The sequence below is a fragment of the Xenopus laevis genome, chromosome 6L, assembly GCF_017654675.1.
Source record: "Xenopus laevis strain J_2021 chromosome 6L, Xenopus_laevis_v10.1, whole genome shotgun sequence".
Taxonomy (NCBI): Eukaryota; Metazoa; Chordata; class Amphibia; order Anura; family Pipidae; genus Xenopus; species Xenopus laevis.
The window spans coordinates 98891426-98919207 of record NC_054381.1 but is presented as its reverse complement, the minus strand read 5'-3'; the positions used below and the strand labels follow the sequence as shown (position 1 = coordinate 98919207).

Below are 27782 nucleotides of genomic sequence, written 5' to 3'. Positions count from 1 at the left end.
GGAAAGGCAAACAAACCATCTAGTGTAACGCTATCATCAAACATAACATTGTCTTCATTTATACAAAAGCGCGCTTAGCGACTTCCCTAACTTCAGACACCTCTTAGAAAAACACTGCCACACCACAGTGAACCTAGTTCCCGGCTCGGCCAATCCCATCGCCTCTGTAATGCCTTGCCTGCGCTAAGGGATGCTGGGAATTGTAGTTCAAGCCGCAGCTGGAAGATAGCGCTATCCTCTGGTCTCTCGCGGGCCACCGCTGACTGTCACTGTTCCCGCCTCTTGTCCTTCTCCCCAGTGTCCCTGCCCCTTCTTTCACGGGCACAACTCCACCTCTCACCCGTGGTTGGCTGTTTGCTTTCCCGCTTCGCTGTAGGACCGCCATTTTAAATAAAACTAATATTGTGCTGGGCCCGTGTCGTCCTTCCCGCTGCCGTCGTTTTACGTTATCCAGGGGGACCGCTGGCCTGTTTCCGGTCAGCCAGACTGCCTTAATATAACAGTGCCTCGTCTTCGCTTTCCAGAGCAGTACGACATCAGCCTGCGCATCCCGGGCCGCCCAGAGAGTGAGTACGCGCCTAGAGCTACACTAATGGCTAGGATGCCTATTGCGTAACAATCCCATAGCGGAGTAAGGCATTGGCTCTATTTGTGCCCGCGATACCAATGGCCTCTTCGCCAATTTATGTAGCCTGCATAATGCATAATGAATTTTGGATTTGCGAATCATAGACTAGAGCCCCATCTTTGCCTCGCGGAGATGCCCGACCTGTAGTGAATGCTGAAGAATAACTGCAGGCTCCCATTGTCAGTCCTGAGACTGTGTCACTCACCCTAGGCATCATATTCATTGGCAGCCCTTGTAATCTCTACTTCATGTTTATTTATGTGTCTACTGTTGGGAAACTGAGTATCAATTTTACTCCAGATCTCATGTCACATGTATCCAACCTGTGGCTCATCTTGGCTGTTCTTCTAATGAGAAGTAGAAGTCTTCTCTATACCTACTTGTCACATTGCTGTTATTATATCCATTGACTAAGTGTGGCATTTAACAACTGCTGGAAGGGCACTAGATGATGGTCCATAGGAAACGTCAGCTCATTTGTTTGCAGGCTGTGATTTAGAAATGTGTATTTATGGATATTTTAATCCCTTGACCGGCTATAGTTGGGGAGGTACATAGAATGTTCCATTTAGTTTTGGTTACATATGTGCATATAGGACAGCCTCCGATGCAAGTAGAAGGTACAGGAATGGGACCTGTTATCCAGAATGGTCAAGACCTGGGCTTTTCTATAATGTCGATCTTCATACCTCAGATCAGCTAAAAAAAAATTTTAAACAATAAATAAACCCAATATGCTGGTTTTGCTTCCAATAAGCATTAATTATATTTTGGTTGAAATCAGGTTTAAGGTACTGGTTTTTTTTTAGAGAGAAAAAGGAAATCATTTTTAAAAATTTGGATAAAATGGAGTCTATGCGAGACAGCCTTTCTGTAATTCAGAACTTTCTGGATAATGGGTTGACAGATAATGGACCCCGTACCTGTTTTTTTTGTTTTGTTTTAGGTAAGTGGTTGCTAAATTGTGAGACTAGCACATTTGCTGTTTAAGATCACTCAGGGTAAAATTTGGGATAATTCCTTGTTTGCCATGCAGGATCAGTTTTATGGATGGGACCTGTTATCCAAAATGCTCAAGAAGTGAAGGGGTTTTCTGTAATTTGGATCTTCATACCTTGTCTGCTAAAAAAAAACATTTAAACATTAAATAAACCCAATATGCTGGATAACGGGTTTACATATAATAATTTTTTTTTTGCTGCCTTAGGTAAGTGGTTCCTAAATTGTGGGACTGGCACAATTGCTGTTTAAGATCAATTAGGGTAAGGTTTGGGTTAAATCCTTATTTGCCATGTAGGATCAATTTTATTGAAGGGACCCACAAACAAATTAACCCTGCAATTGCAAGCCCTTAAGATGCCCACACACAGCCAGATATGCTTGAGTGGCAAGATCACCAAATAAGCAGATCTGGGCCCCAATTTATCCACCTTCAATCATATAGTGAGGCCTATGCAGGCCTTTTGGAAGATGATCAATGCATCAAAGCTGTCCTCGCCTAATTGGATATTCAAACCTGGCAAACAGATGTATGGCCAACTCTGAAAGGGTTGAATATCTGCCTGTGCATGGCCAGCCTAAGGGCTATTCCACACGGGGAGATAGCGAAGCGTTTGCGGTCGCGGCGACAAAGCGCCGCGACCGGCGCAGGCGACAGTTTTGTATGGGCGCCTATGTAAAAACGCCTGTGCTAACCACACGAGGCGATGCGCTTTTCAACAGTCGCCTGAAAAAGCCTGGCGAGGCATTTTCAGGCGACTGTTGAAAAGCGCATCGCCTCGTGTGGTTAGCACAGGCGTTTTTACATAGGCGCCCATACAAAACTGTCGCGGCGCTTTGCCGCCGCAAACGCGTCGCTATCTCCCCGTGTGGAATAGCCCTAAGGCTTATCAAGTGTGACAGGTGTGTATTGTTTGGAAACACATCACTGCACATTTTAAGAGATAAGAGCCTGAAACTAGACAGGACCAGGGCCCCATGCAAAAGATTCTCAGTTTGAACATTTTCATGCCACTCCCTCAGAGTTAAAGAGAATAGAAAAACAAACTTCAAAACCACCCTGTCTACCATTACCCTAAACAGAATGTGGGATCTGTTATCACTCTTGAATTATCTAATTGACCTTTACATTTTGGATATAGTGCACTGTGAATCTTTGAATATTAATGACAAAAAAAAACAGTATTTTATTCTTGTACAATAAAAACTTTCCATGTAGCTGCACTGTGGCCCTTTATCTCTTATGAATAGTCGTGGTTATTACAGTCCCCATCTCCCAGGAAGTAGAAACGTGGTTGAAACAAGAGTAGTGCTGTTTGACATACACCAATAGAAACCAGTGACATTTCCTGACTGCTTGTAGCCAGAACATTAAGTAAGCTGCAGACAGAAATCCATCTGATATCAAAATGAACACCACATCTTTCCTCCAGTTATAGAAACGCAGGATATTTGTGACTGCAGTTACTTGTTTTCCATATTTCCAGTACAGTAAGATGGTTGTTTGCAAGATAGTATAGACAGTATCATTATTTTAATGGCTCTCGTAAAAGAAAGTAAACCACAAGAGCTTCTGAAACCCTGTGGGGTTTCTGGATGCTGAACAGCAGACTTGTTTTACATTAATAATTTCCCTTGTGCCTGTCCTCTCACAACAAGCTCGTATTATCTTCTAATCAATTAGAATAATGTATTAATTTGGATTTTCATTCATCTCCTTGTTGAATGCAACATAAAAAGGTGGTCTGCCATGACTTCACATCACTATTATGGTCCATATACTGTATGTATGTGTATATATGGATAGATATATAGTAGATCTATAGATAGATAGATATGATAAGGACCAGCACTCTCTCGTATTCAATTTAAAGGGATACTGTCATGGGAAAAAAAATCTTTTTCAAAATGAATCAGTTAATAGTGCTGCTCCAGCAGAATTCTGCACTGAAATCCATTTCTCAAAAGAGCAAACAGATTTTTTTATATTCAATTTTGAAATCTGACATGGGGCTAGACATTTTGTCAATTTCCCAGCTGCCCCAAGTCATGTGACTTGTGCTCTGATAAACTTCAATCACTCTTTACTGCTGTACTGCAAGTTGGAGTGATATCACCCCCCTCCCTTTTCCCCCCCAGCAGCCAAACAAAAGAACAATGGGAAGGTAACCAGATAGCAGCTCCCTAAAACAAGATAACAGCTGCCTGGTAGATGTAAGAACAGCACTCAATAGTAAAAACCCATGTCCCACTGAGACACATTCAGTTACATTGAGAAGGAAAAACCGCAGCCTGCCAGAAAGCATTTCTCTCCTAAAGTGCAGGCACAAGTCACATGACCAGGGGCAGCTGGGAAATTGACAAAATGTCTAGCCCCATGTCCGATTTCAAAATTGAATATAAAAAAAATCTGTTTGCTCTTTTGATAAATGGATTTCAGTGCAGCATTCTGCTGGGGCAGCACTATTAACTGATGTGTTTTGAAAAAAACATGTTTTCCGATGACAGGATCCCTTTAATGAAAGCAAATGCTCATTAACTTCCCAGTATGCAGTACTTGCATTATATTCTGTGGTTTTAAAGTTATGTGGAAACGCGTAAAATGGGCCTGGTGGGGTTAGTATGTATCTGAGTTTTAACGCTAACTTAAATAAATTGATATGTTTTTTACTGAAAAAAGCCTCGGGTCAGTTATCTTTTGATAAAGGAACTTTTTAAAGTTATGTGAACATGTAATTGAGAGAAAAATACTGCTTTCAGTTGCCGTTTCAAAAAACTAAATACATTCTGCCTATTAATTTAATTAAAAAAATATTACATATTTGGTTTTATAAGGCATAACAGAGGATTGTTGTGATTTCATACTTTCTAACTTCCATATAATTATGGCATAGCGATAGATAGAAAATATAAAGCTAGTTACACCATAAAATATGTAGCCAGTTACATATTGTCATTAAAATTATTTATTTGTACTGTTGTAATAATGCATCCTTTGTGTTGGCAATAGGCATTTTAAATATCTAGGGCCAGTACTTAATTCATGGCAAACCCACACAGTACCTGACTAATCTGTCTGCTTTGTGGTCTTGTGTTCTGGTCCGTACACACCAGTTAAATCTAATGCATTTCATGTATGGATATTTTTCAAATCTTGAAAAATAAGATCTTTTTTTTTTTTTATCTGTTGCCTGTTTACTGCTTCGAGTAAAGCGGGACATGCGAGATATTGATGGAATTCTCCAGTATACAGACAGAGCAAATACTAATTATACCTTGATGTTTTTCCTTCAGGTAAGAACCATGTCTTCTGATGCTGAATCCGATGCACTGACTAAAGAGGAATCTGAACTAGTTGAAGAGACCACTGAAGAAAAAATGGCTGAAGATGCAGCAAATGGAAAAGAAGAAGAGGAGAATGAAGGGGACGAAGAAGAGGAAGATGAGGAGGAAGAGGAAGATGATGATGATAAAAAGGGTATCTATAGTGTTTTAGCTTCATCTGTACTATAAATAAAACAAAAAAACAAAACTTGTTTGTTTGAAGATTTGTACAGCAGTGAGATATGATTGCGGTGAAGGACAAGTATGCCCAGACACTCAGTCATACCAAGATAAAGGATTATAATCCCTGAACTAGAGATGTATAGCATGGAAATATTTGAGATGGGCGATGGAGGATACCGAAAGTGGTAGGCAGAACATGAGATAAGAATACTTAATAGGTTTCAAATACTTGAATTAAGTTTCCAAAGAATTATAGGTAGGGGCATATAATTGAATATATCGATGCATGTTCTCGAGTGTGACTTGATGGAGTACAGTTCTGTTATTTCCACTTTTCTCTGATGAAATAACCATTCAAGAAACTGTAAGGGGCAGATTTATCAAAGGTCGAGGTGAAGTTTCGAAGTGAAAAACGTCAAATTTCGAGCTATTTTTTTGTGTACTTCGACTAGGGAATAGTCATACTACGATTTGAAGTACGAATTTTTTTGAAGTCTAAAACTAAGACTACGACCAATCACCTCTAAAAGCTGCCGAAGTGCTGTTTTATGGGGGACCTCCTACAACCTGTATGGAGGCAATTGGGGGCGTTTGGGAGATCGAAGGTCGAAGTTAAAAAAAACTTTGATCAAAGTACAATTGTACGATTCGAAGTAGGCCGAATTCGGCCCACTTCAACTCCAAAAAACTTAGACCTCCATTTGATTGGTCTTTTTCAATTCGAAGTTCGAAGTTTTTTTAACTTCGACCTTTGATAAATCTGCCCCCAAGTGTGTGCCTAAATTTTGCTGCTTGTACAGAAAGTTCAATATTCCTAACCATAGTAGACTGTTCAGAAACTGTAGTTGTGCAATTTGGCATTTATGTTTGGAAATCATCTAGCTGTGTATTATGGAAAAAAATTTAATGTATAAAGACTGGAGTGACTGGGTGTGTAACATAATAGCCATAACACTACTTCCTGCTTTGCAGCTCTCTTGGTTTCCACTGGTTGGTTACCAGGCAGTAACCAATCAGTGACTTGGGGGGCGCACATGGGTCATAACTGTTTGCAATTGATCCTCAGCATGCAGCTCAGATTCAAAAGCAAACTCGCCGAACAGTTATGTCCCATGTGTGTTCAGAACTAATAGTTGATTGGTTGTTTTTAGAAACTGTAGTTGTGCAATTTGGCATTTATGTTTGGAAACCATCCAGCTGTGTGTTATGAAAAAAAAATGTAATGTATAAAGACTGGAGTGACTGGATGTGTAACATAATAGCCAGAACACTACTTCCTGCTTTGGTTGGTTACCAGGCAGTTATCAATCAGTGACTTGGAGGGTGCACATGGGTCGTAACTGTTTGCAATTGATCCTCAGCATGCAGCTCAGATTCAAAAGCAAACTCACCGAACAGTTATGTCCCATGTGCCCCCCCCCCCTTCAAGTCGCTGACTAACTCAAGAGTTAGAAAGCTGAAAAGCAGGAAATACTGTTCTGTTAGACATCCAGTCTCTGCAACCTTTATAGATTACATTTTTGACTAACTAACTATATTAGAAACATTTTTTGTTATTTTGCACAGTTTTTATTTTTATACTGAACTGTTCCTTTAAATCACAAGATGTCCAGAAAATCTTGATCCCTTCTGCTGGGATCAGAAGTATATCTTCAAGTGACTATCTCCTCAACTTCATCTCAATTGATTTGATATCTGCACGTTTGGTTATATATAGTGAATAAAGTACTCCCCTTTGTAAAATATAAGGATATTATAAGTTACCGAGGAGTTTCAAGACCATATAAAAACACGAGGCCAAAGGCCGAGTGTTTTTATACAGGTCATGGAACTCCGAGGTAACTTCTAATATCCTCATATTTTACAACTGGGGGTACTTTATTTATTATAATACACACATTTCAGTGAGTCATGTGACAGAAATGACATCACTACTCACCGTTTATAACTGATGACATCAGAACTCACCGTTTACAAGGATATAACTTACAAGATATTTATGGCTTTTGTGTATTATAAATAGATTAATACCACATAGCCATACGTGTGTGTGTTATCAAATGATTCGCTATACAATAGTTTGGCTCATGGGCCAATGATCAGATAACCAAAAAACTGGCTTGTTTATTTCTGCATAGGTATGATGATTCTGTAATTTGATATCATTCAGGAATTGGCTGGCCAAAAAATGACAGAAGAGAATTAACTTGAAACATACTTTTATCCTTTCCAAAGAAACCTTGTTTACTATAGTTATTTCCCATAGCACACACTTCAGCATGAATAATATTTGTTTTTCATTTCTGTAAGGTTAACAATTGATTTATTAAAGTGTATATGGTATCGGAAATAATTTCATCAAGAAATTAGAGGGGATGTCCTCCAAAAACCGTTTGTTTAATGAAAGAGTGTGTAACTCTAAGCAAATTTCCAATACACATTAAACATTTTTTTATGGTATTTTTTGATTTTATACTGTACATTCTCTGCTCTTCTGACTCCCTAAACAATGTAGCAGAAGAGCATTAACTTAATTTGTCAGTTTTATGATAAATATTAAGGCTAATGGCGCATTGTTTTATTCACTTATACCTGTCCTTTGTGACGTGTGGCATCTGAAACTGCTCGGTATTGACATCTTGATTGATGTTACTTGTCTGCTGATTCTACATTTGATAGAAAACTAGTGAAATCAAAATGTGCCTTGCTCTTTATACCTTTCCACTTTTCTGTTTCTGTTTTTTTTTACAGTTCTTCAGGTTAAATATGGACATGCAAGTCAGGTTGCATTTTTGGTTAGATTTCCAAATGTGCAGATCTTTGCCTGGTTTGCCCACCGACACACCAAATCAGGCTGATCTATTTGTTTGGCCCCTGGTCCAACAACTAAATCATACTGTAGGCCAATGGAGACCACTTTTGGAGAAGACAACATCAGTGCCAACTTGATTTTCTAACCTGCTTGATAAGATATATGGTGATTTTGTGATACATATCAGACATACAAGGGCTAGTAAGCTGCCAGTTTGGCCTAGAGAGGGCAAGTCTGCATAGGCTTGATATTTCTGAGGTCTCTCTGTAGTTTATTTTATACAATATGTGTCTGCTATGCGGGCCTTGTGGTACTGGTTTGTTAGCTAAATGCAGTAAAGCAGTTCTAATAACTTCTTTGTAAGGAGTAATGGTCTTTGCCTCCATAAACCACAAAGGATTTTGTAATGCAAATACTCTACAACAGAGGGCACCCCCATTCCATGAAAATTAGCTTGGTATAGCTGAGCATTAATTAATGTTTACACTAGAGCAGTCTTAAATTCAAAACTAAAAAGCCGTTTTTGCCCACTAGGTTATGTTTGTTTGCAAAAAGGCAAAGTCAGTACAGGAATTTTGCTTCTGTTATTTCCAGATTTCATTGAAAGGTGTCAAAATGCTATAAATGGTAGAATTCTAAAAGAATAGAAGGGTGGCACTTTCTCTCTCAGTAAGCCTTTTAAATAGCAACACACACACTTTTATAGAAATTTGTGTCCATGTGTGGTGTATGTTTACAATGTTGTTTCCACAATACAACACATTAATAAAATGTAACTTTTTAACATACTTCTGTTCAAATGTGTAGAATATGTTCATTCAATTAGTGTATTGAAAAGTCATTGATAACCTGATACCCCAGTGTCTTCATCCTGTCTGTGCATCCTATATACTAACCCGGGCAGGTGTACATGCGGCTCTTCACTTTTAAGTTAGGGTTTGCACTATACTTTGAATACACACAATACACCTCTGGCTGGTAGTGAGTTAAAAAATCTGTTGAATGATGACCACATTGGTTCCCTTAATTCATTTCTTGATACAGGTCTCTAGGCTTCCATTATGATCTGATTTTTGGCTCATGGCCAAACAGTTATTTACCCAATTTGGCCACCAATCTGCTGGGCTAAATTTGGAGAAGCTATCCGCTCATCTAGCAACCTCTCCAAACATGCAGAGTATTTCAAACTTTTACCTTTTTGTGGACAGCAACGAAAGCTGATGTAGTTACAGGATAGGGAAGGCAAGAGAAATCGGTGTGAGTGAAATTCATTCTCAAGACTGCAGTGGTAAAAGTTTATTCAAAGTTTTTGTTGAATATTATGTTGTTTTATCCTCTCTTTGTATTTATCTAGTGAAATATTTATCTAAAAATAATACTGAACTTTTCTCAAAAGGCATGTTTTGAAATACCAAATTCATCATGTATGATGCCCCATTGAGAATTATGAATTGTGAATATTTCATAATGTGCTAATATTAATACTAATATTCTTAATCCTGTAAAATCTTTTTTTGCAGAGAAAAATTTAATTGTAGAAGGTAAAAGGGAGAAGAAAAAGGTGGAAAGATTAACCCTCGAGATGAGCGTATCTAAAAAGGAGCTTGTTCTGACTGAAGGTAAACTTTTCACTGTTTCAAAAAAATTTGGTCTAACTGTGATATTAACTTAAACAACCTTGTTAGCTCTCGAAGTTCCAAGAATATGTTTTTTTTTTAATTTATGGAAATTGCAAACTACTATATACGTTTGCAGGGCTCCCCTGCTGCATTTCATAATATTTTGATTGCAGTCTTCACTTATACTCACTGCATAAATGATGGTGAACTGCTTTAAATTTTCACTAATGGCATTTTTGCTCTCCCCCACCCCATTTGGTTTACTTGAAAGGTGCTGTGTTCAAAATGCCCAAAATATGCTGCTCCCTTGAATGTACTGACCTCTTCTCAAGTGTCATGATTGGGCTGTTTGCCAGGGAGAGGGAGCTGGTTTTCCAATCCATTTAGTATAGTTTACATCTGTTTGATCCAAAACAAATTCCATACAGACTAATATAGAAATTTAGTCAGAAAAGACCAGGGTGACAATACGATTTACCTGTCGTAATCTATATAAGCGGAAATGTGCATGTAGCTAGTTTAGACATTTCTGTTTTTCATGGTTGTGTAATCTGGTTCTACTACTTAATTTTTCCTCTTACATTCAATTAAAGGGCAAGTCAACCCCAAAATAAAAATTTGCCTAATAAAAGAAAACATCATTCGAAGCAAGTTTCCGATGTACGGTTTTTTTTTTTGTTTTTTTTTTAAATTCAGTGCTTTTAACGTTATTCGTAAAAACAGTTTCTACTGATTCTACAGCATTTCTTAACTCCTTGATGTTTCATTTTTAAACAATGTTGAGTTCCCCAACAAAGACAGGTCTGTTAATCAGCTGGTTTGTTTTACATTAGGGCAGAGAATGGGCAGGGACAGACAAATGTAGCTTTTTATCAACGTATAACTTAAAAACTGTAGGAAAAAGGTAATCAATATATTTGCAAAGTTGCTTAGAATTAAGTTTTGTTTTATTAGGCATTATTTTATTTTTTTTGGTTGACATTCCCTTTAATTATCAATTTCTTCTTATATGAATGCATTTTAACCCAAATGTGTTAACTTCCAAGTTTTTACTGTAAAGGTTTCATTGAAATCACTGCAAATAACCAAATATTGATGTATCTTTATTTCACAGTTCTATATAATCACTATTCAAATGGTCTAGAAAAAAAAGTGTTGAAAACTAGTTTGCCCAACCTCTTGTTTTCTATAGGAAAGGGACAGAAGTTATATGACATTGAACGTGTGCAGTACTTCCTGAAAAAAAAGAAGTGTGAAGAACTACGACCTTTACACAGACTGCTTTTTAATCGTCTGGGCTTGGTAAGGACATTTATTATTAATTTTGGGATTTTTGGCCTGTAACAAAAAGTAAATTCAGATTTCCACTTTCAAATCTGTGGGAGTTGCCTGATTTAGGATAAATTGCCATGTTCTGTGTTGTAAGCTAGATTTCCAGCATCTCAATGGACACTTCTGCACCATCAACAATGATCTCTTATCCATCTAGGTGACTGATCTCCAAGCTATACATCGTACCTAAATAAACCTTTTAAGTTGAAAGCAGGAGCTATGGGCCTTCTGAAATTTAAAGGAATTGCTTCCTCTGCCATTTGACCCCAGAGAAGTTGCTTGCTTTCTGTCTTTAGAATTCCATCAAAGGATTTTTGCCATCATTACATTGTCTTGAATCCTATAGACAATTTTGCCTTAAAAATATTTGTACAGTGTTTTTACATTACCTATGTAACCCCCCCATGTTCCTCTATGAGGGGGCTGCCATATTTGTGCAGCAGTAGTATTAGAAACTATAATTGACAGGTTAAGAAGAGACATTCATGTTTAGAAACTTCTTTCTTCAAGTAACTGTTTTTTGTTTTTTTTTTTAAAGTAACGATCAACATGACCTATTGGTAACTTTTGAAAAACTGTAGTTTTTAATGGTCAATGTCACTTTAATATATTCCCAGTGCTTTACTGGATAGATTTTGAGCTAGTTCTTTGGCCGTGTGTATTTTTCATGCTTTAAATGTTTTTTTCACAGATTAATTTAGTGAAGAAAAATATTGGTCAGTTCAATGGGTTCCCTTTTGAGAAAGAAAGTGAGCAATACAAAAAGAAGGAAGATATGCTCAAAAAGTAAGGAAAACAAGCCTTTTACATGAATCTTTCCCATTACGATAGAAATAAAAAGGACAGATTACTTTGCTCTTTTACTATTTGTATACTAGTTTTGAGAATGCACTAAACACAACAGTTATAACTTTGTAACAGTGATAACTTTATAACGCATGCTCAACTTTAAGGGGCATATTTATTAAGGGTCGAGTTTAGAGTTTATAGAAATCCGGGGGGGGGGGGGGGCGATCGAATTCTATTAAATTAGGGTGAATAGTATTGACCTGCAAATTCGAATCAAATTTGATTTGAGTTTTTTCACCAAAGAAAAAATGTAAAAATGTTTTTTATTTTTTTTCCAAAAGCCCACCATACGACTCCAAATTGATTGTAGGATTTCCCCCATAGGCTAAAACACCAATTCAGCAGGTTTTAGATGGAGAATAGTCGAATTTGAGTTCTTAAAGGGACAGTAAATGATAAAATTCAAATTTTTTTTTTAACTCGAAATTTAAATTTGGACTATTCCCTAGTTGAATTACACTAAAACTCTAAATTCAAATGTAAAAATTTTAATTTTCAATTCGACCCTTGATAAATCTGCCCATAAGCCTTTTTTTTTTTTTTTTGATTAGCAACTTGAATAGTCAAAAACACTAAGCAAAGGCTTTGAACTGAGCAATTACTGAAATGATTTGTTCAGGGACTTTGGACAAATCTCCTGATCCACTCATAGCGGGTAGTGGTGCAAGGTTGTTGCCACAGTTTAGCCATAGCTTCCCATAAAAACATTTTTATATTCCACTTACAGTTGACATACTTGTCTTTTTTGAGTTGATGACTGCTCCAAGGTTGTTTACTGTATCATAGCTATTATTCCAGAAGAAGGATTGTGGGGTGGGGGGGTCATGGCAGGAAACATTTCACAGTTCTTGTATGTGCCAGGATAGTCTAGAACAATTTTGCTGTTTACATATTCTGAGCAAACCATCACCAGATCCTTGACTATAGGATGACCTATGTGTATTGTTTTGGATGCAACTCACTAGAATTATTGACTATTGCCTAATACAGAACCTTTTGATGTTGCGTTGTCCATGCCAGTAGCTGTCACCGCTCATATAGCTACTGTAATAGGTGTGCTTTCAAAGCATAGTCAATAGTATCGCTGGATAGCTGTCAGCATAGAGAGCAGCACTAATAGAAACTTTGTAAGAGCAGGTATGCTGATCTTACAGCTAGCCACTATTCGTTTTTGTATTTCTGCTATGACGGGCTATGTTAGTATTCGTATAATGTTATCAGGCACTAAAATGGTAGATGTGTCAAAGGAGCATCTTTTTTTTTTTTTTTTTTTTTTTTAGATTGACCTATACTAGATAAAACCCACTGCTTTCTATCAGCATTAAAATGAATGTGCTAGCGAGTGATGATGGTTGGAAGAGGGGAAGGGGGTCAGTGTCAGGAGTTGATAAATTCAGTAAAGGAGTTGGATTGGAAGCTGGTCAAAACGACAGGAACATGGGATTATAGGTATCAAAGGATCCACTAGGAAAACAAAAGATGCTTGAGCACCAGGACCATCTCTTCTACTATAATTGTTGACACAGTTGGTCCTTTATGTGGCTTTCGTTGTTTTTTGGTGTGAGAAAAGTTCTAAGTGGTTGGGGCTGCAGAACATAAGGTGAATCTTTAAGGGAGGCAATGAATTAAAGGACAGGTCCCAGTACTGGAAATGGTTAGAGTAGGCTGCAGTATACCATGGTGGTTTGTATTGGAACAGATGTCGAAACTGCTGCATGATAGTGTAGGGAAGCTTGTCAGATGTGTGGGGGAGTTGCAAAGAAGGTAGTGGAACTTATAGGAAAGCAGGAGAGAAGAAGTCTGGTGTTGTAATTTGATTATAACAGTGAAGTTGCTGAACATTGATCTGTGATAGTTAGCAATAAGACTTGTGACTCTGATTACAAGAGTTGTGTAAGAGACCTATATTTTTTAACAAATATTTTGCTATAAATTTACACTTCTAGATGGAAAAAGATTGATCTTAAGAATACCTGTGGTGTACTTGATCTTGAAAAATCTGGTTCCAACAATGAGCTGATCACAAAAATTATGAATTTCCTCATGGAGCCAAAGTCTACAGGAAAAGTAAGCCACTGAATCAACCTTTTCTGTGTTCATACTACCTAGAGAGTTACAGTATATGTAAGGCTCACATCTATACTACAAAAAGTGGGTGTACAAAATAGAGTGCGAGTGCCCTTTAAACCTTAAGTTTATTTTTTCAAATACAGTAGATAATATATGTTTACAGTGTCAATAGTTGCTTAGGGATATTGCAGATTTTCAAATGATGTTTATTTTTTACTAGCCTTTACCAAAAATCAAAGGTAAGTCTCCCAAAGCCAGTAAAAAAGACAGAAGCAGTTCAGGATCTGCACGGAAATCCAAGAGCAACAAATCGAGTGTTATCCTCTCTGATGAATCAAGCAGTGAAGATGAGAAAAAAGACAAGGAGGAATCTTCAGAGGAAGAAAAAGAAAGCGATGAAGAAGAAGAGGTAAACACATATATTTCAGAAATTGATGAGACAAAGTCACATGGCAGTTGTGTTAAATGTAAATATTAATAATAAAGCTATATTGCAGGGAGTATTTCTTTTTACAGTTAAAACATTCCTTCTGTTACTGTACATTGTTTATATGGCTAATTGCAAAGGTCATTCAAAGAGAAAGCTGCGAAACCATATAAAACAAAATTCATTTATATTCCCAAAGCGCAATACAGCAAAAGCAAACCGAATTTTTTTTCGTAGATTGCTGTGCCTTTTTATATTTATGTAATGTATCTGACTTAAGTGATCACTGTCCCTACACAATCTTAATTTGTTCTTGCATCAATAGCATTTTATGACAGGAAATAACTTCCATTTAAAATTTCATGTCTGCGGATTTTTTAAAAATGTTTGTTTCCTTTTTATAATTTCACAGCCACCGAAGAAAATTGCAAAAAAGGCAAAATCAACACCTAAAGCAACACCTAAAGGAAAAAAAGCAGCAAAATCAGCAAATGTCAAAAAAGCTGACAGTAGTACTCCTAATAAGAAAAATCAAGGAAATGCCAAAAAAGGTAAGGTTTTCTCCATGTTGTTCAGGTTAGTCAAATGATGATTGAACATATCAAATTCCAAATAGTGCCACATATTCTTAGTTGGATTGAGATCAGCGTTTTCACTGGCTCATTGTAGGACATTCATTTTTGTCCTAACGACACTCCAGTATAAACTTGGGCTTCTGTTTGGGTCAATTGACCTGCTGAAAAAAGGCATTTTCTAACCAGATTATTGTTCTCTAAAACAGGTTCTTTTGCACTTTCCATTTTAACAAGATGCCTAGACCCTAAAAACTGCCCTACAGCAGACTGCTGCTGCCACCACCATACTTCACTTTTAGTTTCTTGTTTTTGGGGGTTTTTTTTTACATCTTGCAGCAAAGAATCTAAATTTTTTTTTTTTTTTTTTTTTTAGAAAAAGCTGTACCATCAGAGAGTGAATCAGATGACAGCTCTGATGATGAACCCTTGATCAAAAAAGTGAAGAAGCCACCTACAGACGAAGAGCTAAGAGAGACCGTGAAGAAGCTGTTAGCAGCAGCAAATCTGGAAGAAGTGACAATGAAACAAATCTGCAAGAAGGTAATTTTAAAAAAAAAAAACTAGTAAAGTGGATTATTACTGAAAAAAAATATTTCCAACACGTTACCTTAACCCAGGAATTCCCAACCTTTGAAACCTGTGAGCAACATTCTGAAGTAAAAGGAGGTGGGGAGCAACACTAGCACGATTAAAGTTCCTAGGGGGGGGGGCCAAATAAGGGCTGTGATTGGCCATTTGGTAGCCCCTATGTGGATTGTCAACCTACATTGAGCTATTAGAGTCAAATTGGGAGCAGAATCAGTAAACATTACTGGTATGCATGCCGGAGACCTCTAGTGACCAAACAGAGGTAAAACCATAAACTCAATAATTTCTCCAAGGCATGCTAGTAAGTAAAAAAATATACTTTATTTACATCAATAATTAGAAAACATGAAAAATATCCCCTCTAACACCTGACGCGTTTCATGCTTACCCAGCACTTAGCCATAGGCAGAAACCAACTAGTCTCTTTTGCTCTGTTCCTTAAGTACTAGCACATGTAGTCCCTCCCCTTAGTAAAACCAATCACAAGCATATGTTACAATTGCCATATATCATCCAATGGACTACTGGCTTTGTTCAAATACAATGATCTATGTGTTAGATAATCCATGTTACAGGGCATATACAGAAATATAATTATACAATAAAAAATAGTCATATACATATAGTTAAATATAACAGGTCACGTCAAATATGTAATTGGGGCCTAGTGGCAACCTGGTTTGTAGTGGAAAGATCCAATATACCTCTTTTCTTTAGTTTCATCAGAAGGTCACCCCCTCTAATGCCTGTCTTAATTTTTTCTATTCCTTGTATGGAAAAATACTGTAAATTACTGTTATTGCATTCTTGAAAGTGTCTAGTGACATTGGTTTTGCTGCTTAATTTAATGTTACTCACTTGATTGATATGTTCCCTAATACGTTCTTTCATTTTTTTTCTTTCATTGAAAGAACGTATTAGGGAACATATCAATCAAGTGAGTAACATTAAATTAAGCAGCAAAACCAATGTCACTAGACACTTTCAAGAATGCAATAACAGCAATTTACAGTATTTTTCCATACAAGGAATAGAACAAATTAAGACAGGCATTAGAGGGGGTGACCTTCTGATGAAACTTGTTGCTCACGAGCTAATGGTTGGGGATCACTGCCTTTACCTGTAGAATGAGAAACCATATATCAAGGTTTTTTACATAATGTGGCGCAACCTTCCTTAAAGGAACAGTAACATCAAAAAATAAGTGTTTTTAACATAATAAAAAGCTCTGTAGAACATAATGGTTTTATCTGTTATCCACTATTAAACCTGTCTCAATATCCACCATTACTACACAGCAGTTTGTTTATATGAACTATAGTAGTGTATCTGAAGCAAACACATCAGTTTTACCAGGGCAGGGCAACAGTAACTTATATTTTCATTACTTTAAAAAGCTTTCATTTTTTGGTGTTGATGTTTCTTTAAGCTATGACTTCTAAAAAAAAAATATTTTGCCAAAACAATTAATTAATCCTGTCTTCATTTGTTTGTATGTTCTCCCTGTGTCTTTGTGGGTTTCTTTTGATCTACTCCTGTTCTAATACATTCTGGCTGGTTAAGTGGCTTCTGCTAAAACTGACCCTACTGTGTGTAAATGTGATAGGGACCTTAGAACTTAAGGCTCCACTGTGCCTGGAAATGATTCAAATGATGTATAATCTCTGTAAAGCCATCTATATAAATGTGTGAGTGCTGTAATACAAATAAATATGAATGGTTCAAACGACCCCCAGTCTATCATTAGACTACTGCACCTCTTTTTATACTTGCCCAGAATATTTTTGTGCTAGGGTCCTGTGTATGCCATGCACCAGTTCTAGCTGGTGGAATATGAGTTTAGAGATTAAACTCATTGGGGACCACCTGACAAAATTGCCAACCCATCAGTGATTTTATTTTTACTTTTTATTTTACTCTTCTGTTGCAAATATACTTTTTTTTTTTATAACCAGTGCAAGGTTGCAATAGATAATCTACATAACTATGAAGATTTTCATTCATACAGGTCATGGTATATCTAGTATAGGTCAATCTAAAAACAACTGGACTTGCTGAGTAATCAATGAAGACGTTTCACTACTCATGCGAGCAGCTTCTTCAGTTCAACTGACTGGTGTGGGAAATTCTCGGCATATAAACTTTTCCACTAATCCATTTACAATGGCACATTGTAACTCTTCAAAGAGGTGACACCTGAAGAAATTCACAGAGGTGTTGATTCTGTGTAGTTGTGATAGGATTATCCAATGTGTCATGCAACTCCTAGATACTATTTACTTGTGAGAGTTGCATGAATGGATGTGTGAAGTGTTCTGAATCCGCCGGGGTACAGATGTGAGAACAGCATTGTATGTAGCAGACAGGTGGTGTCGAAGGCCCCCGCCTCTGTTCAGAGATGGTCTCTCCACCTTGACATGAATCACCTCTTTCACGCCTCGTTCAAACCAGCAGTCTTCTTTATTCAAGATTTGGACCTTGCTATCTTCAAAGGAGTGTTTTAAGTGTAGAAAGACAGCTGAATTTTGCCCTGTAGAGTTCTCCCTCCTATGCTGAGCCATTCGCTTGGAGAGCAGTTGTTTTGTCTCCCCAATGTACTTATGTGGAAAATTATTATCCAGAAAGCTACAACATGCAGGAATGTCCCACAGAATCCTATTTAAAGAAACAATCATTCATTTTTGACTGATTGTTTTCGCTAATAACTCTTGTATTTTATGTAAAAAAAAAAAAGGAGTAACACCAAAAAAATAAAAGGCTATTGTAGATTATCTGCTCAGTGATAGCAATACATATGAACCCTTAGGGAAAGACCCAACCAGTGGTTACAAGAAAAAGGTGATTGGTTGCCTACAACAACTTGAAAAGGAGAAAGCCATTGATCAAATTGTATACCACCGTCTGTACTCCAGGAGTAGCACTCCTCGCTACACTGGACTCTGTATACCACATTGCTTTGTTTTTCTTTTGGTGTTGGATCCTTTGGGTGTACCAGTTTTTGTCTCAGTGTGTTGCTAGGTTTGAAAAACACAGGTACATGGTGTTTGTTGAAAATCCTCCTGAGTTTCTCTCTGACACTCCAGCGACATATGGGATGACTATGTTTCGCCTACTATGTGTCTCCGGGCGGTTATTTCTATTAAGTGTTCCTGTTGGGCTTGGTTGCTGCTGTTTTGACAAAGACCCATTCTGGGTAGCCACATGCTTTCAAAGCTCCTCTGAGATGTTTTTTGCTCTTTGTCTTTGGACTCTGTATCAGTTGCCACACATTCCACCCGGTGGTGCAGGGTTCGAATGACACCCAGTTTGTGTTCCAGTGGATGGTGGGAATCAAACAACCGATATTGATCCGTATGAGTGGGTTTCCTGTATACTTCCGTCTTCAAGTTACCGCCTCTTGGATACATATCAAACAGTCCAAAAAAGCAAGTTTGTTCTCGTGGACATCTTCCCTTGTGAACTTGATGTTATTGTCCACTGAGTTAATGTGTTCTGTAAAGGCTGCCACTTCATTGGATCTGATTTTAACCCAAGTATCGTCCACATACTTGAACCAGTGAGTCGGTGTAGTTCCCTGGAAAGTAAGTAAGGCCCTCCTTTCCACTTCCTCCATGTACAAGTTTGCTACAATGGGAGAGACTGGAGAACCCATTGCACAGCCATGTTTCTGTCTATATAAAAGGTTCTTGTACTTGAAGTATGTGGTGTTAAGGCACAAATCTAGCAACAAACAAACTTGGTTGGGACTGAGCTTCGTTCTGCTGCTGAGGGTGTTATCATGTTACAGTCTCAATCGCCTCTGTCGTAGGTATACATGTGAACAATGAAGTGACATCATATGAAAACATTGTTTCTTCTGCCTCAAGTGTAACACAGTGAATCTTGGTTACAAACTCTTTTGTATATGATGCACTGTATTGCCTACCAACGGGGCTAAGATGTTAGCCAAGAATTTTGCAATGCTGTATGTCACTGAATTTATGCTGCTGACAATGGGTCTTAGTGGGGCTCCTTCTTTGTGTATCTTGGGGAGTCCGTATAAGCATGGTGTGGCTTCCCTGGGATACAGACAGTCGTATAAAATTCAATCAATGGCTTTCTCCTTTTCAAGTTGTTGTAGGCAACCAATAACCTTTTTCTTGTAACCACTGGTTGGGTCTTTCCCTAAGGGTTCATATGTATTGCTATTACTGAGCAGATAATCTACAATAGCCTTTTATTTTTTTGGTGTTACTCCTTTTTTTTTTACATAAAATACAAGAGTTATTAGCGAAAACATAATCAGTCAAAAATGAATTGATTGTTTCCATACCATGCCAGCACAACTTTAAATGTGTTTGTGTTAACATTTTCCCTTTTTGTTTTAGGTGAATGAGAGCTACCCCAACTTTGACCTGTTTGCCAGGAAAAAATTCATCAAATCCACAGTTAAAGAAGTAAGTGTAATAAATACCAGCATTCACTGTTACGTTGTAAATGCAGTGTGTCCCATACCTTTATAGGGTAAAGAGTCCTTTGTATATGCACTGAGAACCATTTGCTATACATTTGACATTAGACTCACTAAGTATGGGTATTTCATGAAAGCTGCCTCAAATGGGTCATTGGGGAGTTTCCCAAAAAAATAAAGTGGCTGAGTTGCTGATTTTTAAAAGATTCTGAAGCAAGTGAGTTTTAAGGGTTTTAATGTCAGTGAAAGGATAGGTAAGCCTTTTTTTTTTTTTTTTATAAATACCCAAGACTCTACAGCATTTAGTCTTATGACATTTCTGAAAGCTGAAATCTGCAGTTACCTTCAGCCATTTTCTGGTCTAGTGTGATGCTCCGTCAGAATTTTCTTTTCTGAGCACTTTGACTTTGCATGCTCTGCTTCCTGCTTTAATAAAAATCAGTCCAGCATGCACAGTAGACACATTGTTCAATGAGCAGAAGCAGAGTTCAGAAAAGGAGGTGAAGCTTCATGCTAGTCACAATCCTTTGTTATCCACCAAGTAAAAGCCTTGTTGGATTTGGGGGGAAAAAGTGGTTGCCAGGAACTGGTGCTGCTGGGAGAGTCAATGAGAGAAGTTTAGTGGGGTATTAATATTTTGGGCAAACTGCAAGGGAGAAGACCAAATAGGATCTGTAAATTGAAGGTGGTGGGAGATTGGCTATACTTGTGTCACTATTATTTGAAGTCCTCTAGAACAGCACATACCTCTTAAACACCAAAAATTAGTGTTTATAAAGTAATGAAAATATCCTTTACTGTTGCCCTGTACTAGTAAAACTGATCTGTTTGCTTCAGAAACACTCCTATAGTTCATATTTATGGAAAAAAGGCTATATGGCACAGGTTAAATAGTGGATAACCGATAACACCATTAAGTTCTACAAAGCTTATCTGCTGTAAAACCTGAGCCTTTTCTCCTTTGAATGGCTGCACCCATTGCTACACAGCAGCTTATTAACTGTATACAAACAATATTAGTGTTTCTAAAGCAAACACAGCAGTTTTACCAGTGCAGGGCAACACTGCATTATATGCTCTTGATTTTACTGTTCCTTTAAGGAGATATAATTAAATAACTTTACACCAAAACAAATTATTTTTATATATTTTAATAAGTTAATCACTTCATTTTACATTTACTTTATTCAACCACAACAACAATCTTATCTGTAATTCCTAAACCCATACCAGTAAAGTTTTCTGTTATTTATTTATTAACTGAGAACATTTAACTTTGTTTAATGGGCTGTGTAATAGAGGTATATCTGCACTTTTGCAAATTTATGTTGCCCGTGTCAAATTATGTTTCCCATGTTTTTCTTTTCCTGCAGTTAATTTCATGATTCCAGTTTTAACCGTGGACAAAAAAGGAATTGTTGGAATATGTTTCTATAGATCACAAGCTCTGAGAATTACACCAGCAAAATGTATTTGTTTTTACCACTTCGGGTACAAATATTTTTTTTAAGCAGGATTGCTTTATCTCTGTTTGCTTATGTAAATTGCTTTATTAAAAATGCCTTTTTTTACAGTGATTTCAGACGGTGTTCTTAGCCCCTCATTTTCTCCATGTTGGTTTCTTGTTCCCAGTTGTAATATATTTCCTGTTAGACCTTTTAAGGTTGTGGAAAAAGTCAGATTTTTTTCTGGTTTATTCCAATAAGAGATAATTTATCGTTTCGAAAAAAAGCCAGTATAGTCAGTGCAGAATTAGGCAAGGCAATGTGATTTATAAAAATATACATAGATACTGTATTTTATTATTGTATCTTACCATACATGGATAAAATTGAAGGCCAGCGTCCATGCCAATATTTTATTTTATTGTAATATTTCATTATTGGGAACTGCATTATAATTGACTGTCCATGCTTTCACATGCCTGCCTAAATGCTATTACAGTACTCTTGTTTAAATCTTGGGATTTTTAATAGGAATGCATATATTTGAATTTATCCTTTGCCCGACACAGACTGCATAGGATTTTGATGGACATACTGCATGTAGATGTTGCTACTATTTTTGCATTTTTATATATATATTAAAATGTTACAAGTGTTTTGGATTTATATTGTTTTTATTTTATAATGAGGGTTCTTGTGTAATTATATTTTATTTTTACATCATTACATTACATCAGTTTAATTCATCTTTTGGTATGTGGCATATGTAACCATTTCTATTAAATATATAATCTATTCTATAGTCTTAACATTGGATGACGATAAAATATTTCTGAAAGTCAAGAAAAGTTACCAGTTGACACGTTTATCAAAGTTTAATACAGTTTTAATGCAAATGTGTCATAAATCGCACTGCCCTCCGAAAACAAAGAAAATCAAGGCAATTGCATTTCTCTGCATTTTAATTCAGTTGAAGCAACTTTGAGATCCAGTATTTGGTCACAGCTCACATTAGGTCATAAGATACAGATATATGAAACCATTGCAGCCATGATTCCAAGAGTATATCCGCAAATAGCCACTCTATAACATACTAAAAGTTAAAGGGGTGGTTCACCTTCAAGTTAACTTTTAGAATGTTATAGATTGGCTAATTCTAAACAACTTTTCAATTGGTCTTCATTATATAATTTTTTTTTTTATATAGTTTTTTTTAATAATTTGTCTTCTTGACTTTTCTACAAAAGCAAATGCTCTGTAAGGCTGCAAATTTGTTATTGCCCATTTCATTAATCCTCTTTCTATTCAGACCTCCCCTACTCTTATTCCAGTCTCTTATTCAAATCAATGCATAGTAGCTAGGGCAATATGGACCCTAGCAACCAAATTGCTGATAATGGAGAGCTGCTTAATAAAAAGCTAAATAACTCAAAAACCAAAGATAAAAAATAAACTGCAAATTGTCTCAGGATATCACTCTCTAAATCATACTAAAAGTTAACTCAAAGGTGAACAACCCCTTTAACTTGAAGTTGAACCACCCATTTAACAGTTCGGATGGGTGCACGTTCTCCACCAGCAATAGAAATACCAATACCCATTTACTTGTTGATTTTGACCCAATAATGCTCACATGTCCATGAACATTGGACGTTGGAGTTGCAGTAACACAGGCAGAAGATCTTGCCAAATCTGTAAAGCAGTTCCATGTAATCTTTTGATTTCTAAGCTATGGCTTCTTAATATTTGTGTTTGCCAATGACACAAATATAGAGACCTTTTAATCAATTGAGGATATGTAATTCTTCAAGCAGGATATTTGACCATTATTTTCTGAATTGGCTCTTCACATACAATTAACCTGTTATCCAGAAAGTTTCGAATTACAGTAGTTCGGTCTCTCATTTGCTCCATTTTATCCAAATAATCCACATTTAAAAAAAATTGTACATGTCCCAAACTAAGAAATAATTAATCTGTATTTGAAGCAAAACCAGCCTATTGGGTTTATTTAATGTTTAAATGTTTTTTAGCATACTGAATTTCTGAAGATCCAAATTAACGGAAAAATTTATCTGGGGAAAAATCGGGTCCTGAGCATTATGGATAACCGGTCCCATACCTGTATTTTTGGTATTACATAACGTTTGTTCGTTGGCAAGTAGGAGTAATAGATCTGTGGTGGTCTTTCTCTTTTAACCTGGAAGCAAACTGGTGCTTTCCTGGAACAGCGTAAGGTAATTCAAACAGAATCCACATTGATGGCAGGTATAGGCATGACATGACAACCATTGACCAGTCTTACAGCAGCAACCACTCACCTTAGTTTAGATGTTAAAGGAGAAGGAAACCCCCTGGGCGCAAACCCCCCCCCCCTGTGTTGCTTCCCCTCCCTCCTCCCCCCTGGCCTACCTGTCCCGCTGGGCAAATGCCCCTAACTTGTTACCCCTCTGCGCAGGTCCAGTCCACGGAGTTCACAGACGCCATCTTCTCCCAAGTGAACTTCTTCCTGCTTTGACTGGCGTTTTTGCCGCATGCACAGTAGGAGCATTTCGCCGGTACGGATCTACTGCGCATGTGCTAAAAGTCACAAAGTTTTCCGATTTCACTTTGTGACTTTTGGCGCATGCGCAGTAGATCCGTACCTGCGAAATGCTCCTACTGCGCATGCGCCAAAAACGCCGGTCAAAGCAGGAAGAAGATCACTTGGGAGAAGATGGCGTCTGTGAACTCCGTGGACTGGACCCGCGCAGAGGGGTAAGTAACAAGTTAGGGGCATTTGCCCAGTGGGACAGGTAGGCGAGGAGGGAGGGGAAGCAACACGGGAGGGGGGAGGGTTTTTGCGCCCAGGGGGTTTCCTTCTCCTTTAAGCACTTTAAAAAGTAACTTTTTGGCTGGGATGCATTAGCACACAGCTGGAACAATGGCACTTCAGTTGTAGGACCATATAGTATTCAATAAATATTATAGTTGGTAAAATACAAGGAGTTCAATGAAAAGTCAGCTTTTTACTAATGTGCACATTTACTAATGTGCACGAGGAGTAAAGAAAGAATAACAGAAGGGAAGGAAGAGCGCTCCGTGGTGCTTGCTCAGAAGCACCCACGCCAATCAGGTAACATTAAAATTACTAGGGTGAATAGGGGGGGGGATAATAAATAGTGCATGGGGAGCTGGTTTATCAAAATTAAGATTGCAGGGAAAAAATTGCAAGAACTTAAAAAAAAAAAGTGAGTAACTTTTCAAGTTTATCGTGCCCAAATAGGCAAGATCACCATTTTACGCAGGTAAATAAAGCCACACTCTTTCAAGAATTGCATTGTTCCATTAATTTTCCATGACACCTAAAATCTCATGTTTTAATTAACTAAATATAAATTATATATATATATATAAATATAATTGCTTGACACTGTTCCCATTGACTTCTATAGAACCTTGCCAGCCTTTACTTACAGAATTTTCTGGCAACTTTTCTGTTTCTTTGTTTTTTTTTCTTGAATAAATCCCAACTGTTTCAGAAAATACTTGCATGAGTATTTGTTTTTGCTTTTTTTTTTCTTTTCTTAAAATTTAGAAAAACTCAAGCTTAATTTTTGATAACCCTTGGTGTTTCTCTGCTGGTCGAGAATTTATGCCAGTGCCACCCAAAACTGTCTACATTTCTTGCAACAGGAATGAGCAGTTTCAAAAGGTAGCCCAGGGTTTCTATCCATCCTTGTTCCAGAACCTTAGTCCCTGCTGGAAATATGTCCCCCAGAAACATCGCCACCCGCTTCCCTTAATACTTTAAAGTGCCCATCACACTTCTTTTCATCCACCTCCCTTTTACTGACTGAAGTAGCTACAATGAAAAGTTTGCTATTTCCAGCTAGATCAAGGCAGACGGATCCTGATTGGATTATTTATTATGGTGCTAAGCAACATAGCACGCACACTATAATGATTAATGTGATCCAACTGCCAAGTTGGCCTCAAACCAACCGGTGTAGAGAAAAAACTTTCAATACAGGTACTGGACTGTGCATTGTGTGACAGGGTTGAACACTGTAGGAGAATGGGGGGGGGGTTATAAGAGAATACTCTGATATGAAGACTTGCAGGACTTGTTGCCCACATTAAAATAAATCACTACTGCAGGTGGCAAATGTCCCAGAAAATGTTTCTTTAACACTAACTCACAGCTATATGACATGGGAAAAGGCCTGCTTGTGCATTTTTTTTTTCCAAATCACTGTAACATAATTTAATTGTGGCGATTACAAGTTTAGTCAACGGCAAGTCATTTTCAGGGAGATTTGTCACACAAGAAGTGGAGAGAAAGAAAGATGAAAAATGGGGAAAAAAGGAAAATCAAATGAAAACAAGGCACTAAGGAAAGCTATGAAAAGACAAGCACAGCAAGGAAGGGGAAGCAAAATTGAACAAATAATATAAATGCTGCATAAAAGGTGAAAGAAATTAAAAAAAAAAAAAGGTTTTGTGGTGGCGAGTAAGTGAAATATTCAAAAAAGCAGAAAAGAGTGGCAGAGAGCAGCTATTTAACAAAGGAGAGGATTCTTTAAACTGCAGACATGCATATCCTGCATACACTTGCCAACTATGCTGTTACAGTTCTATGGCATTGGTACCTGGAATTATTGGTGATTTGGTCCTCATTTACTTAGGGACAGATGAGGCAGAGGCTAGATAAAGGTTTAGCTAATTAGGTTTTAAAAATCTGCATTAAATGTCTTCCTCAGTCTATCCTACTGTCCCAGGTGTTGCCTATAATCTGGAATTCTTAGGCTGCTTTGTTGCTAAAAAAAAATGATTTGCACCTGTTTTTTGTATATTTGTGTCTTACTAAATAAGGCCCATGGGTATGGTGCAGTGAGGACCTCAATGTGCTCTTTGGTTAGGGGTTGGGTCTAATGTTTTTAAAGTGTAATACTGCTGAGATTCCTTGAAGTCATACTTACACGTTTCCTATTACTGTATTTGTTTAACAATGTGAAGCCCTGTCAAGTTTAATATATTAAATGGCAAATTTATCAAGGTGTTTTATTTTACCCTGCTCGAATGGTGCCATTATTTTTCACCTCTTCAGATCTTGTGTAAACTGTTTACGTCGATGGGAAAAAATCAAAGCGGGAATTAAGTTCCGCAGAAGTCGCTCTGGAAAAATCTGCATGAAAACCAACCAATGGATGAATGCTGTATATTTCTATAGCATTTTAATGGTCAGGACACACGCTCAGATTCGGGGTGATTAGTCGCCTGGCGACGACAAATCTCTTCTTTGGGGTAACAAATCTTCCCGAACTGCCTCCCGCCGGCTAGAATGTAAATCACCAGCGGGATGGCACTCTTGAGTGCTTTGTTTTCTGAAGTTGCCCCAAGTTGCGTTTACAGTGCCATCCCGGCGGCGATTTACATTCTAGCCGGTGGGAGGCAGTTCAGGGAGATTAGTCCGAAAAGAGATTTGACGCCTGGCGACTAATCTCCCTGAATCTGAGCACATGCCCTAACCCTAATGCGATTTTTTTACTTCTACTCTGAAAAAGCAGACAGCTTGATAAATAAATGTGTTTTTACACAGCAATGTCTGCCAATGTGTGGCTTATTTGGTCAGTCTTTTTACACAGCATGATAAATTAAATAGGCCTCTTTACAGGTAAAACCTCGATGTAACGTTTTTTAGGGAACCAGAAAAAATGTAAAATAATGGAAATGCTTTATATATTGGTGGGAACACAAAAAAAGTGGTGTAAAATATTGGAAAACGTTAAATCAGGTTGTTGTAAAATAATGTTTATGTAACACTTCATGGGCTCCACACGGTCAATACTATAATAGTGTGACAATGACGCCTTGTCCCCAGGCACCGTCCCATTGAGAGGATTCGTGTCTGTGGAAGCAAAGACCAGAAAACTGTCCCTGCTGAGAGGAAAGGCTCGTGGAGAAAGGGACAGCACATTGCTACGAGGAAATGTTCAATATATAGTGAATAAAGTTCCCTGCTCTTTTAAAATATAAGGATATTATAAGTTACCGAGGAGTTTCATGACCATATAAAAGCACGAGGCCGAAGGTCATGGAACTCCGAGGTAACTTCTAATATCCTCATATTTTGCAACTGGGGTACTTTATTAAAATACAAGTTTCAGTGAGTCATGTGACAGAAATGACATCAGAACTCACCGTTTATAATTGATGACATCAGAAATCACCATTTATAAGGATATAATTTACAAGATATTCATGGCTTTTGTGTATTATATAATTATAACATCAGGTTAAAGTGAAGGCGTCTGTGGTGATTAGACATGTCCAGCAGCCGTAATATCACATCCGTAGTCGCTGCTAAGTGCCCCATGTCTCCATTAACCACATGATACTGCTCCCATACAGCCCGCTGCCCTAATCATCTTGGTTTCGGCGCATTGCCTGACAGAGCAGGTGATTGGTGGTACGCGCATGCGCGTTCCCGTAGTCTCCG

The 27782-nt window shown here is 37.6% G+C and overlaps 1 protein-coding gene across 2 annotated transcripts; it reads left to right on the top strand.

The window, feature by feature from the left end:
- The first annotated feature begins 230 nt into the window (after positions 1–230).
- On the top strand, positions 231–21956 carry dek.L (DEK proto-oncogene L homeolog). 2 transcript variants are annotated; one of them, NM_001174000.1, is given in 11 exon segments: positions 429–566; positions 4922–5105; positions 9467–9565; positions 10758–10867; positions 11589–11683; positions 13693–13813; positions 14037–14225; positions 14656–14794; positions 15192–15358; positions 19774–19842; positions 21230–21956. In NM_001174000.1, coding segments are annotated over 10 exon segments (1176 nt in total). In that variant the 5' UTR covers positions 429–566; positions 4922–4930; the 3' UTR covers positions 21242–21956.
- The last annotated feature ends 5826 nt before the right edge of the window (positions 21957–27782 follow it).

Coding starts and splice junctions, on each gene's coding strand:
- dek.L (XM_041565216.1), top strand. CDS start 4,931: ATGTCTTCTGATGCTGAATCCGATGCACTGACTAAAGAGGAATCTGAA. Junction 13,814..14,036: donor AGCCAAAGTCTACAGGAAAA/GTAAGCCACTGA, acceptor ATTTTTTACTAG/CCTTTACCAAAAATCAAAGG. Junction 14,794..15,189: donor ATCAAGGAAATGCCAAAAAA/GGTAAGGTTTTC, acceptor TTTTTTTTTTTT/AGAAAAAGCTGTACCATCAG.